The 17,962-nt window shown below is 44.3% G+C and overlaps 1 protein-coding gene across 14 annotated transcripts in view; it reads right to left on the bottom strand.

Moving 5' to 3' along the window:
• Positions 1-17,962, bottom strand: part of LOC100971826 (uncharacterized) — a 243,979-nt gene that overhangs the window by 44,256 nt on the left and 181,761 nt on the right. For 6 of the 14 annotated variants that reach the window (XR_008626508.2, XR_010113025.1, XR_008626511.2 and 3 more), the window contains one exon: positions 17,617-17,680. The exons of 5 other annotated variants lie outside the window; for them this stretch is intronic. Coding sequence is in view for 6 of the 9 variants with exons in the window: in XM_063606899.1 (XP_063462969.1) it covers positions 17,617-17,680 (64 nt within the window). In the remaining 3 variants the exon portion in view is untranslated. Of the gene's footprint in view, positions 1-6,870; positions 7,190-17,616; positions 17,681-17,962 lie in introns of those variants that run through there. 3 more of the 14 variants (XM_063606896.1, XM_063606895.1, XM_063606894.1) reach the window with 3 other exon arrangements.

The following is a 17,962-nucleotide window of genomic DNA, read 5'->3' as shown; positions in this document are numbered from 1 at the left end:
GGTCCCAGTTCAACACCCAGCTGAAGACCAGTTCTCAAGCGCGGTGATAAAATTTTCTCAAATACACTGGGGCAGGGCCCAGGTTAAAGCAGCCTGGGACTTGTGTACAGGCTGCAAACATATGTATAAACAGGGAAACATCTGTGCGAGCTATGCATGCAATTTTATGTATACACGCAATGAATATATATTGTATATATAAATATATACATATGTAGGTGTATATGCAGACACATATGTATGCATATATGAGTATACATACCTGCACATTCAAATGTAAATACATGAACGCATGTATACAGGCATGCATATGCATATAGGCATGAATACACACACACTCCTATTTCAATTAATCCTCACACAAGTTCCACTTCAGTACCAACATTATCCCCATTTCCCTTATAAGGAACCTGAGGCATGAAGGAAATAAGAAACTCACCTAAGGTCCCATAGCTAGTCAGTGGCAGAGGCAGGATTTGAAAAGGGCAGGCTGGCTCCAGAGTTTCTGTTCAGAGGTCACTACATTATTACAAACCAACCCAAGAGGTTAAGCAGAGTAGAAGCTGAGAGTCATAAACCTGAAAAGCAACGTGTGCCTGGGGTGGACTGTGTCCAGTAGTGAGTGATATGAGTCCTCCCATTTCTGTACATGCATATTGTTTCTCCCATCAAGAGTTGGAGTTGGTTTCCCTGCCTTGAGTCTGGGCTGGTCTGTGGCTGCTTTACCAGGGGAAGGTGATGGAAATGATTCTGTCCTAGGAAACTTTCACATCTATCCACTTGGGATTCAGCTACCCAACCTACCATAAAGAAGGTTGAGCTAGACTGCTCGTGATGAGAGACCTCATGGCAAGACAGATGCCACCAGCCACTCCAGTCACCCCAGCTGAAGCACCAGACTCCTAATTTAATGCAGCCACACACCGATTCCAAATGCTCCCATGTGGAACAGAAGAACCACCAGCAGAGCTCGGCCAACTTATAGAACTATGAGAAAAATAAGTTGTTTTAAGCCACAACATTTTGTTATGGTTTCATGTGCAGCAAATAGAGAACTGATTCATGCAGCTACATGGCTTGCAGTAAAGTATAAATTTTAGAATAAGCAGCATTATGTGTTGAGCACTAGGCCAGGCAGTGTATTAAGTGCATTACATTCATTGTCTTGTTTAGTGTTTATTGGCATTAATGTAGGAGGTGTTTATATTATTTCCATTTTATTGATAAGGAGACTTAAGCCCGGAAAAGTTAAGTAACTTACCCTCAGCATTGGCAGTTCTTGGAGTCATACCTAAATTTGTCTCATTCTAAAGTCTGCATATTATGATGTCCAAGGTTTTTAAAATAAAAATAAAACAAATAAACACACAGCTTGCATATAATATCAAGGTTCTCCAAAGAAATAGAACCAATAGAATGTGTGTGTATGTGGGTGTGTGTGTGTCTGTGCATGTGTGTGTCTGTAGGGACATAGAGAGATTATAAGGAATTGACTCACACAATTGTGAGGACCATTAAGTCTAAATTCTACAGGGCAGGTTGGCAAGATGGAGATCCAGAGAAGCCTTGATGTTGTAGTTTTAATCCAAAGGCATCCTGGAGGCAGAATTTCTACTTCCTTAGGGAACCTCATGTGTTTTCTCTTAAGGCTTTCCACTGATTGGATGAGGCCCATCCACATTATGGAAGATAATGTGCTCTACTCAATGTCTGCTGATTCAAATGTTAATCTCATCTGAAAAATACCTTCAGTGACATCTGGACTGGTGTTTAAGGAAAACCTGGGTAACTACCCAAGGTGACAGATGGAATTAACCATCACATGGCATTTCTCTCACTCTGTGATCTGTGTCCCTGAAAACCTGGGCCCAGCATTCCCAGTCACAGTCATGATTCACACAAGCAGCAAAATAAATGAAAACTGCAGTCAGAATTGTCATATGAAACATGGAGTGCCCAAATCATGTGGCAAGAGGCAACCAGCCACATTGAACCCATCAGGGAATGAGCCCAGAAGACAAGGAGAACTGACACAGTTGAAGCAGGCCATCAGTGTTTCAATCAACAGGTGCAAGGAACTGAGGATGGCAACAATTAGGAAGCCATGGTTGGTTCCAGGAGCCAGCTTTACCCTCAACTTGCTGTGAGACCTTGGGCCATACCTCACCTCTCTGAGCCTCAGTTCTCCATGTAAGCTTGCTGTTCTGCAAAGAACTGTCAAGTTCTTTCCATACTTCTCTTCAACTTCATCTTAGGCACAGGTCATTGCCATAGCAACCTCCTTTCAACTGTGGGAAAAAATCTAACAAATCCCATGTTGCCACTACAAAGAAAGTGGGGTACAGAGTGCATCATGCACTTCCTGGTGGCAATAAAGTAAGTCACTGGTGAAACCTCAAAAACTTGGGAACCCCCAAAACTCAGGCTCTTCTCTTCCTATTTGTTGGGAGAACCAATAGGAGATTCTCACCCTGTTGTCACACACTGGATGCTAACTTAGCATTTGTAGGAATTCACATCCTCCCACCACCTCCTATAGTCACCAGCAGATATGCAACCCAGAACCCAGACTGGCAAGAGGTTATCACTCACACTGGATTTTGCTTTTTTGTCCCCACTAAAGGCAGCTGTTTCCTACAAATTTGTGTCAATCAGGCCAGGAAGTTTCCTTTTCCCTGCAATCCATTGTATGCAGGAAGATCAGAGGGCCCTGTCAGATACAAGGACGGAACCAGCTGGGCACTTGGAGATACAGGTTGGCTGCCCTGGCCTGGCCTTGCCCCAGCCCTTCTGGTTGCTCAGCCAGTCCACTGTGCTGGTGCAGCTGTACCTGCTGACAGATGCTGAGAACAGGAGACTTGTTATGATAATTAATTAGGAGCACTGGCATCATCGTAAAGAGCCTCTGTTCTGTTCCAAAACCAGCTAAGAAACTCACATCACTCACATCCTTTCCTGTCTCATAAACATGCTGCCTCTAGTCCACTGAGGGGCAAGGGATTGAGCTTATTTCCTAGGGGTAACATCTCTAGTAAAATAAAGCCATTCTGAGGAGCCTGTGTGGACATCAGGCAGGACTACATCAAATTCTCATCTCATGGATAAAGAAGCTAAAGCTGATAATAATACCTATATATATTAATACCTATATATATAATATCCATATATATAAAATACACATATATAGGTATTATATATACAATATATATAAAATACATATATATGTGTGTGTGTGTATATATATATATATGTATATATAGCCCTCCAAGATGGCAGATGACACTGTCTGAGCACCCACTATAATCTATACTCTCATTTTTTTCCACCATTAATGTAAGATTAATAGGAAATTATTAACGAATTTCTTCCATGTTGATCTAACAAAACCAAGACTTAATGAAGTTAAACACTTTGCTCATAGTCACTTAGTGATGAGTGAGCTCAGATCTCAATCTAGCTGTGTTAAATTCCTAGATCCAGGTCCCCTCCTCTTTACTATGCTGTTAACTCTGTGCCCAGAGCATAAACTGCAGTGAGAACTTACCCAAGAAATAGGATAATGACCCTTTGTTTCATGCACCACCCATTTGCTGAGCATCTTTGCTGGGGTGGTTACTAGAAGAAAGCACTAGAAAGGTCTGGCAGAGTGGTTAGATACACAAATCCTGGAGCCACTGTGAGGTTTAAAATCCTGGTTTTACCATCTACTGTCTTCATAGGAGAGCTAGACCACATTACTTAGCCTTTGTGTGCCTTGGTTTCTTCATCTGTAAAATGAAGTGACAGTATATCTCAGTTGGGTCTAATGCGGATAAAATAATTTGGTAAACATAAAGAACTTAAAACTGTGCCCTACACATAGTGTGACAACAGCACTGGTTTTTATTGTTATGACTGTGGTAAACACAATTGACCTCATTCTTCCCCTTACAGGATCCCAATCTAGTGAAGGAATATGGATGTGAAATAAACAAAACTAAATGTATCATTTTAAATAATACTATGAAGAGAAGAGTAATGTGAGCAAGATGGCAGAATAGTAGTTTCCAGTGTTTATCCCTTCATAGAAACAGCAATTTGAACAACCACCCATGAAAAATATACCTTCACAAGAGCTAAGAAATCCAGATGAGCAATTACAGCAGCTGGGTGGAGCATAGAAATAATAAAAGATGCATTGAAAAGGGTAGGAATAACAGTTTCACATCACTCACATCACCCTTCCCCCAAGACAGCACAGTGCAGCATGAAGAGAGAAACCCTTCATGTGGAGGAAGGAGAGTGAAGTAAGCACCCAACATCAGTGTAGATCCTAGTACCACGTTGGCCTTCACAGACGCATGCTACAGACATGAACACAGTCAATAAAGCCATCCCACTGTATCTCAGTGCCAGTCTGGCCCCCAGGGACCCAGAATCTAGGCCTGTACCCATGGACTCAGGCACCAGGCCAGCCCGCTTAAGAATTCCAGCAGTAAACTTGCCCTCAGACCCTGCCAGCAAATCCACCCAAAATATCTTGACTGGTGAACAGCTTTCTTGGCCAAAGCTAATTGGTAAAGAATAAAAGAGATCTCTACTTCTTAAAATAGGTAGACATCAACACAAGACCACAAGGGTTACAAATAGACAAGGAAATATGACTAAAAAACAAACTAAAGCACCAGTAACCAATCCTAAAGAAATTGAGACCTATACATTGTCTGACAAAGAATTCAAAATAATTGTCTTGAAGAAACTCAACTAAAAGAGAACACAAACAACAAAATCAGAAAAACAATACATAAACAAAGTAGAAGTTCAACAAAGAGAGATAAACCATAAAAAAAGACCCAAACAGAAATTCTGGTGGTAAAGCAAAATGACTGAACTGAAAAATTCTATAAGGAACTTCAGCAGCAGACTTGATCGACCAGAAGATGGAATCAATGAGGTCAAAGACAGGCCATTTGAAATTAGTCAGAAGAATAAAAAGAAAAAAAGAATGAAAAAGAAAACCTATGGGACTTATGGGACACCATCAAGTGAACTGAAATACACATTATGGGAACTCAAGAGGAGGAATAAAAGCAGAGGAGAAGGTGATAGAAAGTTTATTTAAAGAAAAAAAATACATAGAACTCTCCAAATCTGGAGAGGAAAATAAACATCCCAATCCATGAAGCCCAAATAATTTGTAATTTATTAAACATAAGGAGGTCTTCATTGAGACACATTAAAGCCAAATTCTTAAAAGTTAAAGATAAAATTATGGGCATCCATCTGAAGGGAAGAGTCCTCCTCTCCTTGGGCACAGAACTTCCCCCAGTCCCCAGTCAGCACCAGGTTCTCAGCTACCTATGTCTTATGCAATCCAGGCTTGGCACAGATTCCCAATAATGCAACCTCCTCACTGGATGATAGGCTATGTGAAGACAGAGTCTTCATTTTATGCATCCTTACAACTCCAGTGTGAAGCACAGACACAACATATTGTGTGCACTCAATCAAATTTCGTTGAATGAAAGAACAAGTGACTCTCTTTCATTCTCTTGGAGTTGAATACTCAATCGTCCCATAAATGGTTCCAGTGCTCAAGCTGAGAATCTTACACCACAGTCAATGCCCTGAAGAAATTGAGACTGTGCTGGGAAGTCAGACACAAAAAGAAAGAGATGAGGTCCACTCTTGCTGTCATACATGAGGAACTAAGAGTCTTTCAAACAGAGGAAGATGACTTTGTGGCAGAAAAACCCACAGAGGAAGTGAATGATGGAATGGAACTTGAGGACAGGTGGAGTTTGAATAATCAGTGGGGTAGTCAATTAGAAGGTTAGGGAAAACCCCATTCATTTATCTGACAAATCAAGCCCCAGTAGGAGCCTTTAGACAGATTCTTCTCACAAGAACCCTGCAGGTAGGAACTATCAGCCCAGGTTAATGTCAAGGATACAGAGGCTTGGAGGGGTGAGGTGACATTCCTAGGGTCACAGAGCCAGCAACTGTTGGAGCTGAGGTCTGAACCCAGCACTCTCTGAAGCCAGAGCCCATGGATCTCTCAGGCATCCAAGGGAGAAAAAACAATGGGATCAAAGCACAGACGTCAAGGAAAGCAAGTAGTGTTTAAAAGACAAGAAGTGAGACCTGTTTACCAGAACTGATTCCCCACATAAGAGGCTCGGAGGCATTCAGTCTTTATTCACAGGCTGGAGTGATATTGCGGTGGACTTAATGCCCCCTGAGAGGTCTGACTTCAAGCCTGTGGGTGACACGGAGCTACTGTTTTTGAGTTGGACAGGGACATGGTCAGAACTGTGTTTTCAGAATTTGGACTTGGCCACTGGAAGAAGAGACAGTTAAACTCAAGTTGCCCAACAAGAGGCATGGGATGGGAGAGGTTGGGGAAGGGATGGAAGGAAACAGAGTGGGCACCAACAGGAAGGAAGCAAAGTCAGGAACTGCTGGCTGGAATGGGTCCAGGGAGAGGGGAAACCACTTCTCCTTCCCTTTCTTATGATTGCAAGATTAGTACTTGAGAATTAGGCTGCACAGGCCAGGACTTCCCAAAACTCAGGAGGGAAAGAGCCCAGAGCATGTGTCTACAATGGAGGCTATAGCTCCAAATCATGTGATCATCAGACATCTCCTTGCCCACCCTGGAGCCCTTGTCCCCAGTGTACTTTGGGCTCAGACAGTCCCTCAGGGGATACAGCAGTGTCCTTTCCTTCAGCATTCAGGGAAAATGAGAGGCAAAGAGATCAATGGAATGCAAAAGCGTTACTATAGATGAGAAGTCGGACGCACAGAGAGGTTCCACCACTTGCCTAATATCACACAGCAAGTACACGCCAGAATCAAAATTCAAACCCAGAGCCCCGCTGTAAACCTTACCTGAATCAGTCAGGGAGCAGCAGGGAGGCAGTGGAAGGATAGGCCCCCCGACCTCACTCCCCGCCTGCCTTCCCATCCTGCCAGTGCCTTCCAAACTGATACCAGAGAGCACGGCAGCCCTGTGTTGCATCCACCCTGATAATGCATCCACACAGGTCAGCCTTCTGGGCACAAAACAAGGCAGAGAAGAGCAAGGAGTGGACCTGGAGGGGCCCATGGAAGCTCCCCAGCACCCACCACTCCAATGGCCCAGCCCCTGGTAGGTCTCCAGTGCCCGTCACCCTACAGAGCCACAGAATCCCCAGGCCTTGACTCTGCAGCAAGGGCCCACCTGCCTCTCAAGAGAAGGGCAGGGCCCCACACAGGCAAGTGCTCTGCCTCCGCACAAAGCTGGGCATGCGTCATCACACTCCCGCCTTCCTTCCTCATTCACTCTCCCTCGCCCTGCTTCTATCAGTGGCTCCAAGATGCAAACATCTCGAAATGACCTGCTTCTGTGTAGGTCAGCTAACAGAAGTGCTGTCTTAAGAAATGAGGGCCAGCTGATGCCCACTACCAGGCCCAGCCAGCCCCTCCCAGCCTCCCTGCCAGCCCTGCACATGGAGGCCTGGCGGCCAGGAAAAAGAAAGGGCTCCTATCTCTGATTCCTCAGGGCCTCTGATAAGAAATGTCATCCCTTGCTGGGTAATATTACAAAGCCAGATAAAAATCTCTATCAAGCTTAAACATATGGCTGGCTGCAGAACACAGAGCCCAGTGGAGAAGGGTAATTTATTTGCTTAAGCTGAAAACCCTGGGCAGCCGAAAGAAGTGCCTGAATAAAAGAGTAAGAGCCAAATTATAACCTCTTCTGACTTGGCATGGGGATTTTTCCCTGGGAAGGATGAGACACCTGAGAACAACAGGGGGCTCTCCACACATTTCTCCTGACACAATAAGCGCTTTCGCCTTCCTCTTTCTTCAAAGGGCACTTTCACTTATGCTATCACATTTAATCCTCACTACAACCTCAAGAGAGGCATTTTTAGCTTCCTTTACAGATCAGGAAATTGAGATTCAGCAAGGTTAAGTAAAGTGGCCAAGGTCACACAGGCAGCCATGCTGGAGCAAGGACCCAAACCCCAGCAGGTCTGACTCACCATCAGATGGGGAGGCTGATCCCAGCTTCTGGGGAGGATCGGCTCATACGTTCACTTAATCAGCGAAGTCAGATCTGCCCAACTTAACTGACAATGTCAGCTACACGTTGTAATCTTGAAGGTACATTTCAAGGCTCTCCCCTGTCTCCTTGTTTCTCTGTAGCCTAGAGGATAATGAGAAAGCCTTGCAGAGCACAGAAGCTCAAGGAAAAGGACGGGAGGCCAGGGACAGTACCCAGGAGAGCAGTGAGTGACCTCAGGGCTTAGATTCCAGCCTCATATGCTCAAGGAGTAGCAGGTAGAAGGAAATTGTGGAAAGAAAACTCCTCTCTCTGTCCATTCATTCATTCACAGATATTAGTGGAAAGCCTATTGTGTGCCTTCTCTAGCTTGGCCTTGGAGATACCAATGCAAATGGGCAGGCTAGGACCTGCCGTCATGGATCGTCTGTCTTCTAGAACTGACTTACAGGTCAGTAAAGAGGCAATAGCCACAGAGCGTGTTAAGTGTGTTTGTGAATGCAGAAGTTCACATAACTGATCTGGGGTTGGTGGCTGTGCATTAGTGTGTAGCTGTTAGCATACTCCACACACTGTTCTAGGCACTATTCTTTAAAAAGTCAGCATTGTTAAGGTTGACTTTGCTCTTTGGTAGTTAATATAGCTTCAAGATTGTTCCCAATTACTTCATATAGCCACTAATTTCTTTAGATTAATTTTTAATTCACAAATAAAAATTGTATATATTTATAATATATGATGTGAAGTTTTGAATTATGTATACATTGTGGAATGGCTAAGTTGAGCTAATTAACAGGTGCATCATCTCACATACTGATTTTTTTTTACTAATTTTTTAAACAGCTCTATTAGTGTTCCATTTTATCACAATTTAATCAACCAATCACTAACTAATGAGCATTTAAGCTGAGTCTCATTTTTCTGTGTCAAACAATGTTGTAATGAAGATTCTATTCTCATCATGCATGTGTTTCTGCATGAAAAGTTCTTAGGATTCACCCAGTGTTTTTTAAGCTTGGCTTTTCCTGTGCTCTTCACTGCAGCAGTAGCAAGGTCTCAATAGCGTCCTTTACAAGATAATGGCTCCCATGCGCCCATCCTCTTCAGACCTGGTGGGGCTCTAGTAAAAGGGTTTTAGTTCTCTTTAGTGAGCAACTGCCACCATTTCCACAAAAGCACACAAGAAAACAAAAAACGTTTCCCTTCTGGTGGCCAAGAAACCACTCCTCTTATCCCTGCCTCCTCTGGCCCATGGTGACTTAGTTCAGAACCAAGCTGAACTTAGCAGCAAGACAACAACCTCTCTTCTCACAGGTCATTCCTAGAAAGTGTCAGCTTTCCTTTTCTTCTGGACTCTGAGAGATTCAAGAACACAGAAAGCCCAAGGCTAGCAAATCTCCACTGAAGCTCAGCATTCATCAAAAACTAAAGCCTGGTGGAGAAGGCACAGCAAATGTCAACTGCACACTTTGGAGCCCAAAGTTGGAGGAAGGCATCAGTCGTCCAACAGAACACCTTTGGATAGTCAAAAGATAAAGAGAGTATGACTCCATGGCTGGAACAAAGTAGAACCTCAGACAAGAGGACATCCTGTTCATGAGAGGTTGGCCATCCACTGAAGACACTGTGGGGGACCGTGAAGGGAGAGCAGACATGAGAAAGGCAGAGCCCCACTCCTTGGTCCCCTGGAGAAAACCAAAGAAAGGGCTGTAATCTACGTGATTAGAGATGGAGAAACTAAGAGCCTGGGGACCAAAGGAAAGGGCCTTACTCATTCTTCCTGGACAAGTTAGAGAAGAGGATATTTGAGTTAGATATTGAAGAGTGAACATTTAGAAGACAGAGAAAAGGGAGAGGACCTTCAGAGGGTACTAACAGAGCAGTGTGGCATGGAGAGTGAAAGAATGTTCAGCCAGTGGCCAGACTGTAAAGGGTATTTCTCAGGTGCTGTGCTAAGGAGCTGGGCTTCTCCCTCCAGATGCGATGGGGGGCTGTGTAGGCTCCAGAGCAACAGAATGACAGATTCGAACTATGCTTCTCCATCACCATGGAGCACGAACTAGTGAGAGAAGACTCTCGGCCATGTGAGAACCAGTATCCTACAGTTCTAAGAACATTCCACAAGGCAACAGATGCAGTGACTTAAACAGAGGCCTACGGAGCCAGGCTCCCGGTCTTCAGATCCCAGCTCTGCCATTCCCAGGTTGAACAAGTTACTGACTGACCCCATGGACAGTTTTCTCATTTGGAAAACGGGGATATCAGCAGAGGCCTCTTAGGGCCATTTTGTTGGTTGTGAGCTGGATGAGTTAATATAAGTAAAGTGCTTAGGACAGTGTCTGGCACACAGTAGGGGCACAACACAAGACAGCTGTTGGGATGGCTGCCATCTCTCTTGTCCCCTTGGTTTCCTCTTTCAGCATTGTCATTTCTTCTGAAAGGTGAGCAGCTATGAATCTGAGCAAGAGTGAGAAGGTTTGAGCTAACACTTGCTTAGGAGGGCTGGAACTACATCTGAAATAGTTTGGGGTCTGTAGCTTCTTGTTAGTCCCCAGAATCCCTATAACAGGGATGCTCTAAGACTGTGGTCCTCAAACTCCACTGCATAATAGAATCACCTGGGGAGATGTTATAAATCCAAATGCCCAGGTCCCATTTCAGACAAAATCAAAATCTTTGCAGCTGGGGTACTAGCAGCAGGATTTAAAAAATCCTCTAGGCAATTCCAAGCTTCAACCCAGTCTTAGAACAACTGATCTAAGAGTCAAATCCAACAGGAAAGGAAAACATGGCAGAGAGGAAAGCATCCCCACCCTTGAGCGGTGTCATCTGCAGAACTACTTCAGCTCATTATGAAGCCGCTCCTCATTACACCTTACAGGGCAGCTCGGTTGTCACAAGGAGCTAACAGACTTGAAAGTTGCCCTGGATCATTGCATTTGTAACACACCCTTCCAAAGTCTTCTGGAAGCAGGTAAGGGTAGAAAATACCAACAAATACAGCCATGTGGGTAACTCTTGTGGAAAAAGCATTGGGTTGCGTGCAGACAGCTGGTTCTGGCCCTAGGCTCTTTCATTAATACTATGTAACTTAAAAAGCATATAACATTTACGCATCAGTTTCTTCAGTAGTGAAATAAAGAACTGACTTACCCATCAGATAAGATGTTGTGGGGTACAAGCCAGAAGACATAGGTCAGCTGTGGCAAAGCATTTTTATTTAACATGTTTTCCAGGTCTTCAATGGAACATAAAAAGTTTAGGAGAGAGAAATGTCCCCTTAAACATTTTTTTTCAATGAGAGAAGGGAGGAGTCAAGGAGTAGAGTTGGTCGGCCACATGAAAGCTCCCTTCAGAGCAGGCTGCTGTGGTGCCTGCCCACAAGGGGTACAAGTGGGGCCAGTGATAGGGCAGGAGCTCAGGGTGTGTCCAAGGGCTGCCCCAGCAAAGACGTTAAGATAGGATATGTTATCTGGGAACAATGGAACAACTGTACCGTTGTCCTAAACCTGAATCTGACAAGAGGGGATAAGACTCCAGGAAGGAAGCATGTCCCCAAACCACTGGCCAGAGTGGCCCCAACAAACCACTGGTCCATTTGTTCATTCCTTTATCTACTTACTCATTCATGTACCTTACAGTAGTGTATGTCAACTACATATCAAGAATTATATGGATGTACAAGATTGTAGGAATGCTGGAATGAATAAGGCTCACTCCGCACCCTCAGGAGGGACAAAGGTAAGTAGGGCAAAGAAGTGGTATTTAAGTACAACACAATGTGCTAAAGTATAATAAAATAACAAGTATAATAGTAAATAGCCACCACTCATTGATGGCCAACTATGCACAGGCACCATACTTGGTATTTTATATTGAACATCTCAAATCCTTGCTATCTCCTCAAGGTAAGGATCTTTCTGGGGGCAAAGATGGTTGTTATAAGCATTATTACCTTTATTTAACATTTACTGAGTCCTTACTGTGTTGCAGGCACTGTGCTGAGGTTTTGTTTGTTACCAGCAGGGAGGTAGTAATGATTTAGATTAGAGCATGGGCTCTGGGCCCAGATTTGCCTGTCAGTAGCTGGGTGATTTTGAGTAAGTTACTTTACCTCTCTGTGCCTGAGGCTGGGCGTGGAGGTCATCTCCAAAATAGAGACTTATGCATTTAACAAATATTTAGTAGGCACTTACCATTTTCCAGGGAATAAAGCACTTAATAAAATTAACAGAAGTCTCTGCATTCCTGGGGTTCATGAGGGGTTGGGGGTGTCAGACTGTCAACAAACAAATAAACAAGTAACTATATGGTGGGTCAGATAATGATAAGTGCTATGGTGATCGATTAAGATAGAAAAAAAAAAAAGGGAGATGGAGGTGCGAGGTGGGTGCTGTCTGCATAGAGTGGCCAAGAAAGGCTTGTCCAATAAGATGTTTGGGGCTAGGTGCAGTGACTCATACCTGTAGTCTCAACACTTTGGGAGCCTGGGCAGCAGGATCACTTGAGACCAGGAGGTTGACACCAGCCTGAGCAACATAGTGAGAACCCTTCTCTACAAAAAAAAAAAAAAAAAAAAAATCAAAAAATTAACCGGGTGTGATGGTGCATGTCTGTAGTCCCAGCTACTTGGGAGGCTGAGGCAGGAGGACCACTTGAGCCCAGGAGGTCAAGGCTGCCATGATTGCACCACTGCACTCCAGCCTGGATGACAGAGCAAGACCCTGTCTTTAAAAAAAAAAAAAAAAAAAAAAGACAAGATGTTTGGCCTCCTTGTGTATGTGTGTGTGTGTGTGTGTAGGAAATAGTTTGGGAAAATAAGTAATACTATACAGCAGTTAAAAAATAATGTATGTGTACACACACATATGGACACACAAAGATCTCCAAAATATAATTATCGACTGAAAAAATTAAGATGTTGAAATACTTGATTTCCCCCAGCTCTGAATGCCATGGAGTCCACAGAGCCAGAGACAGCAGGTGGAGGACACAGGGATCAATCCCAAGGGGATGGGCTGCTGAGGCTCCTGCTGTAGGCCATCTCCTTCTATGAGCGAGTGAATGCCATGCCCTCTGTCTAAGTCTCTAGGCAACAGCATCTTGTGACCCAGCTTCCAGTCTGATTTTGTTCTCTTAGTTCCTTGAAGATACTTACACTGGTTTCAAAACAAAACAAATCAAAAGAGCTTCCCTCACCTCCTGACCCCCAGCCTGTGAGAAGTCATGGAGAGCAATTCATGAATGCTGAGTTGCAACGTGAAGTCCTAGGGGCTTTATCCAGCTACAGATCTAACCCACAGGGTGTTTCAAATATTTTTGAAGTTATTGCCTACATCCAAAATTCAGAAATTTTCATTATATTCAAAGTCCAAAAATTAATTTGGCAGCACTGAATGCACCCTCCCACAATACAACATTAAGTGGATGCTAATGGAGGGCTGGCCCCTTTATTTAGGGAAGGCACCCTCCCATGGACCCATCCCCACTCCTTAGAAAGCACCTAGTCCAAGGCTGAGCACAGTGGCTCACGCCTGTGATCCCAGCACTTTGGGAGGCTGAGGCAGGCGGATCACCTGAGGCCAGGAGTTCGAGACCAGCCTGGCCAACATGGTGAAACCCTGTCACTACTAAAAATACAAAAATTAGCCAGGTGTGGTGGTGCAAGCCTGTAATCCCAGCTACTTGGGAGGCTGAGGCATGAGAATTGCCTGAACCCGGGAGGCAGAGGTTGCAGTGAGCCAAGATTGCGCCACTGCACTCCAGCCTGGGTGACAGAGCAAGATCTTCTCTTAAAATAAAATAAAATAAAATAAAATAAAATAAAATAAAATAAACCACCTAGTCCAATCTCCTCATAGATGGTGATCCCACTGCTCATACAGGTGAGAAGGCTCACACAGCAAGGCAGGGCAGTACCAGAACTACCATTACCACTCAGTATTCCTCACACGAAGACCTGTGTCCCTTCCTCCTGCCAGGCTCCACTCCTTCTTCTTCAGGACCAATTACAGTCTTAGAAAGTAGATGATCCACTTGACATTGGGTGACATGGGGCTAGAGCAAGGCCCTGGGGAGTACCCTGTGTCCTGCACATCTTGGGGGGAAATGGTGTTCTTATACTGTATGATGGTCCAAACACATTGCAACACTATCACCATAATTAGCCCAGGCCTGGTCATCAGGAGGACTCTTGCTCAATATTATTCTTTGCTTCTTGGTTTCTACATCCAGAGAAATAATACTTCTCTAAAAATCAATTGTCCCCAGCAACCCACCTACACAGTTCTTGGAAAATATGGGTTAAACATTCTGCCTTACAAAGAAAACGAGGAACAAAGAGGGTGAAGGAAATTCATCACCATGGTCCTGCACTTCACATTATTCACACCAACCGTTTTTCCAGTCACCGAGTTCAAATGACCCTGTCCCTTGGGGCTGCAAAACTATTTGTACCAACACTTGCCATTAAGGAAGCTTCACATGCTTTAATAAACGGGATTACTCAGTACCGAGAGACGCTAAATGGCTTCAAGAGACTGGAGGTTAGGGGAACTGAAAATGGCATGGAAGGAAGATGCCAGAATAATCAATTTCTGACACAGGAGAAGGAATGGCTGGATGCCAGTCTGCTGCCCAGAACACTGGAGGGACTGTGATACAGGAACTGCAAAGCATCAGTCAAATACATAGGTGGCCCCATGAGAATCCCTTCCCAAACTTCCAGAAAAAGTAAGGAGATAGATGGCTCTCCATGATGACATCTAAACTGTTTTAAGAAGAGGCTGCATCTAGTAATAGGGGATGCTTGACACATAGCAAGTGCTCAGCAACCAATACAAACACACACATACTAAACACACGCACACACAAACAACACACACACAAACACACACGAACAACACGCACTCACAAAATACACATACATTCACCACACACGCACACAACACACATGCACACACACACCAAACACATGTACACACATACAAACACACACACAAAATACACACATACATTCACCAAAACACACACGTACACAACACACATGCATACACACACAAACACACATACACCACATACTCACCAGGCACACACACCAAACACATATACACGCCAAACACACACACATGCACACAAACACATGAGCACAAACACACACACATGCATACAAACACACACATACACATATGCACACAAACACAAACAACACATGAGCACAACACAAACATACAAGCATAAACACAGATGCACACACATGCACAAACATGAGCACAACACAAACATACAAGCATAAACACACAGATGCACACACATGCACAAACACACACACAACACACAAACACACACACACACAAAAACACATGCAAACACACACGAACACAAGCACAAAACACAAACACATGCAGAAACACACATACAAGCAGAAACACACATGCACACACATGCACAAACATATACACACAATCACACACAAGCACACACAAACATATGCACAAATACACACAAGCACAAAACACACAAACACACAGGCACACAAAAAACACACGAGCACAAAGCACACACAAACACAAAAGCATAAACACACACAAGCACACACAAACATATGCACACAAACACACCCAAGCACAAAACACACACATATACAAGCACACATACATATGCACACACATGCACAAACATATACACACAAACACATGCACGTAAACAATACACATACAAATACACAAGCACAAATGTACATACACAAACACGCAAGCACAAACACACAGAAGCACTCACACACAAGCACACACACACAAAAGCACAAAAACACATACACACACAATAGCACTCACACCCAAACACATATAACACACACAAACATACACACATAATTTCTGAATCTCTTAATCTGTGCTGTGCGGCCCCATGGACTGGTTCCTCTCTGTCCACAATTGTCTCTTGATGATCACGCTCATATTTAAGGCTTAAATAACTTAAGTCCCAAATACAAATCAGAATATCCATTTTTGCATAAATTTTGGATATCCAAATTTATCCCTTTCTTCCATGTGTTAGGATTTTCCAGAAAAACAGAATCAGTAGGATGTGTGTATGTTGAAGAGAGAGACAGAAAGAGAGAGATTTTAAGGAGTTGGCTCATGTGATTATGGGGGCTGGCAAGTCCAAACTCTGCAGGGCAGGCCAGCAAGCTGGAGCCCCTAGGAAGAGCTGATACTGCGGCCGGAGTCCAAAGGCAATGTGGAGTCAGAATTCCCACTTCCCATTTCCTCAGTCTTTTTACTCTTAAAGCCTTCAACTATTGGATGAGGCCCATTCACATTGTGGAGGGTAATGTCCTTTCCTCAAAGTCTAGTGATTTAAATGTTAACCTCATTCAAAACATACTCCATGTGACATCTCAACTATTTGATCACATGTCTGAGTACCATGGCCTGGCCAAGTGGACACTCTGGATCTGTACATGCAGCTGCCTCCTTACTGTCTCCACTTGGATGTCTGACCAACATCTCTAACATAACAATTCCACCTCTATCCACAAAAAAACAAATAGGCACTCCTGCTCACCCTGAGCATTCGCCCATATCAATAAATGGAAACTTCATTCTGTAGTTGCACAGGATAATCAACAATCGGGATCATATTTCTTACGGCACCCCATAGCCAATCCACCAGCAAATCCTACCTTTGAGATATATTCTGAATCTGATCATGTCTCACAATCTCCTCTGCTTCCACCAGGCCAGGATTACTGCAATACCCTGGATTACCACAATAGCCTCCTGATTGGTCTGTCTTTCCATCTTTGCCACTTCCAGTCCACTTTCAACACAGCAGCCAGAAGGATCTCATTAAAATGCAAATCAGAACCTGCCAAAAAGTTTCCGATGGTCCCATCTCAACAGAGAAAGAGCCAAAGTCCTTACCAAGACTCCCTCTGAGCCATCTCATCCCTATCTTTTTTGCTCTTTGTGGCTAGACTGTCTCCCCCGCCACCATCGCCCCTGAGGTATGGCTGCCTATCTCTCATGACCAGATGGGGCATTTCCTGAAACCCACCCAGCTACAAGGGGAAGCAGCACCCACCAGGGCCTTAGAGGCTGAGCAAGGGCCATGACTTTAGGGCATTAACTTAAGGACAACAGAAAGGAGGGAACACTGAAAGGTGTTAACTAGAGGAGAGGTGGGCACAGGGTAGAATTTGTCTCTTTGGACGATTCCCCAACCAGCTGGTGTGGATTGTTCTCTGAACTGTATTTTGAAAGAGAAGAATTAGGTAGCTGCCAGGTAAGGAAAGGTGGGAGGAGGGAGGAAGGGGGAAAGGAGGCGAGGCAAGAACCTGAGCAGGTGCTCTGCAACCTTCATGAATTCCCCTGCCAAGCAGCTACTATTTCCGACGGCAACAGTCATTGACTCACAGGGAACAAAGGCAGAAAGAAGAAACGGTGTTTGATTGTGGCCAGAAGAAAGAAAGCCTTCCAGTGGCCAAGAGGAGGGGCACCTGGTGCTGAGTAGGTTGGCTCAGCAAATGGAGCTGATCCGTCCCTCCCCTTCCTTCTGTCTCCCTTCCCTCCCTCAGACAGTACCTGAGCACAAAGATACAATGGCTGCAAGGTCCCTTCTGTGTTCTGATGACTTGGTTGCAGACATCTGGAGAGGGAGAGAGGAATTACCATCTTTCCTACTGAAGAACATTAAATCTCCTTCCGAAGACCTGCCCAGCTCTCAGCAGGGTGCTTTGTCCACCAGGCCAGATTCAACGTACCTATAAGGCCTCCTCTTACTGAATCTAGTGAGGCAGGGCTGCTCCACTTCTCAGAATCCCTCTCAATTAGCAAGACACAGCCTACTGCAGAGCATATTTTTGCAAGCAATAGAGGATTCCGTCCCCAAGGAGTCAACTAGCAGGAACTGGGCCCTGTCAATGAATCT

Source organism: Pan paniscus, chromosome 7, assembly GCF_029289425.2.
Source record: "Pan paniscus chromosome 7, NHGRI_mPanPan1-v2.0_pri, whole genome shotgun sequence".
Classification (NCBI taxonomy): Eukaryota; Metazoa; Chordata; class Mammalia; order Primates; family Hominidae; genus Pan; species Pan paniscus.
The sequence above is the reverse complement of the archived record's forward strand: the minus strand, read 5'-3'. Positions and strand labels throughout refer to the sequence as shown.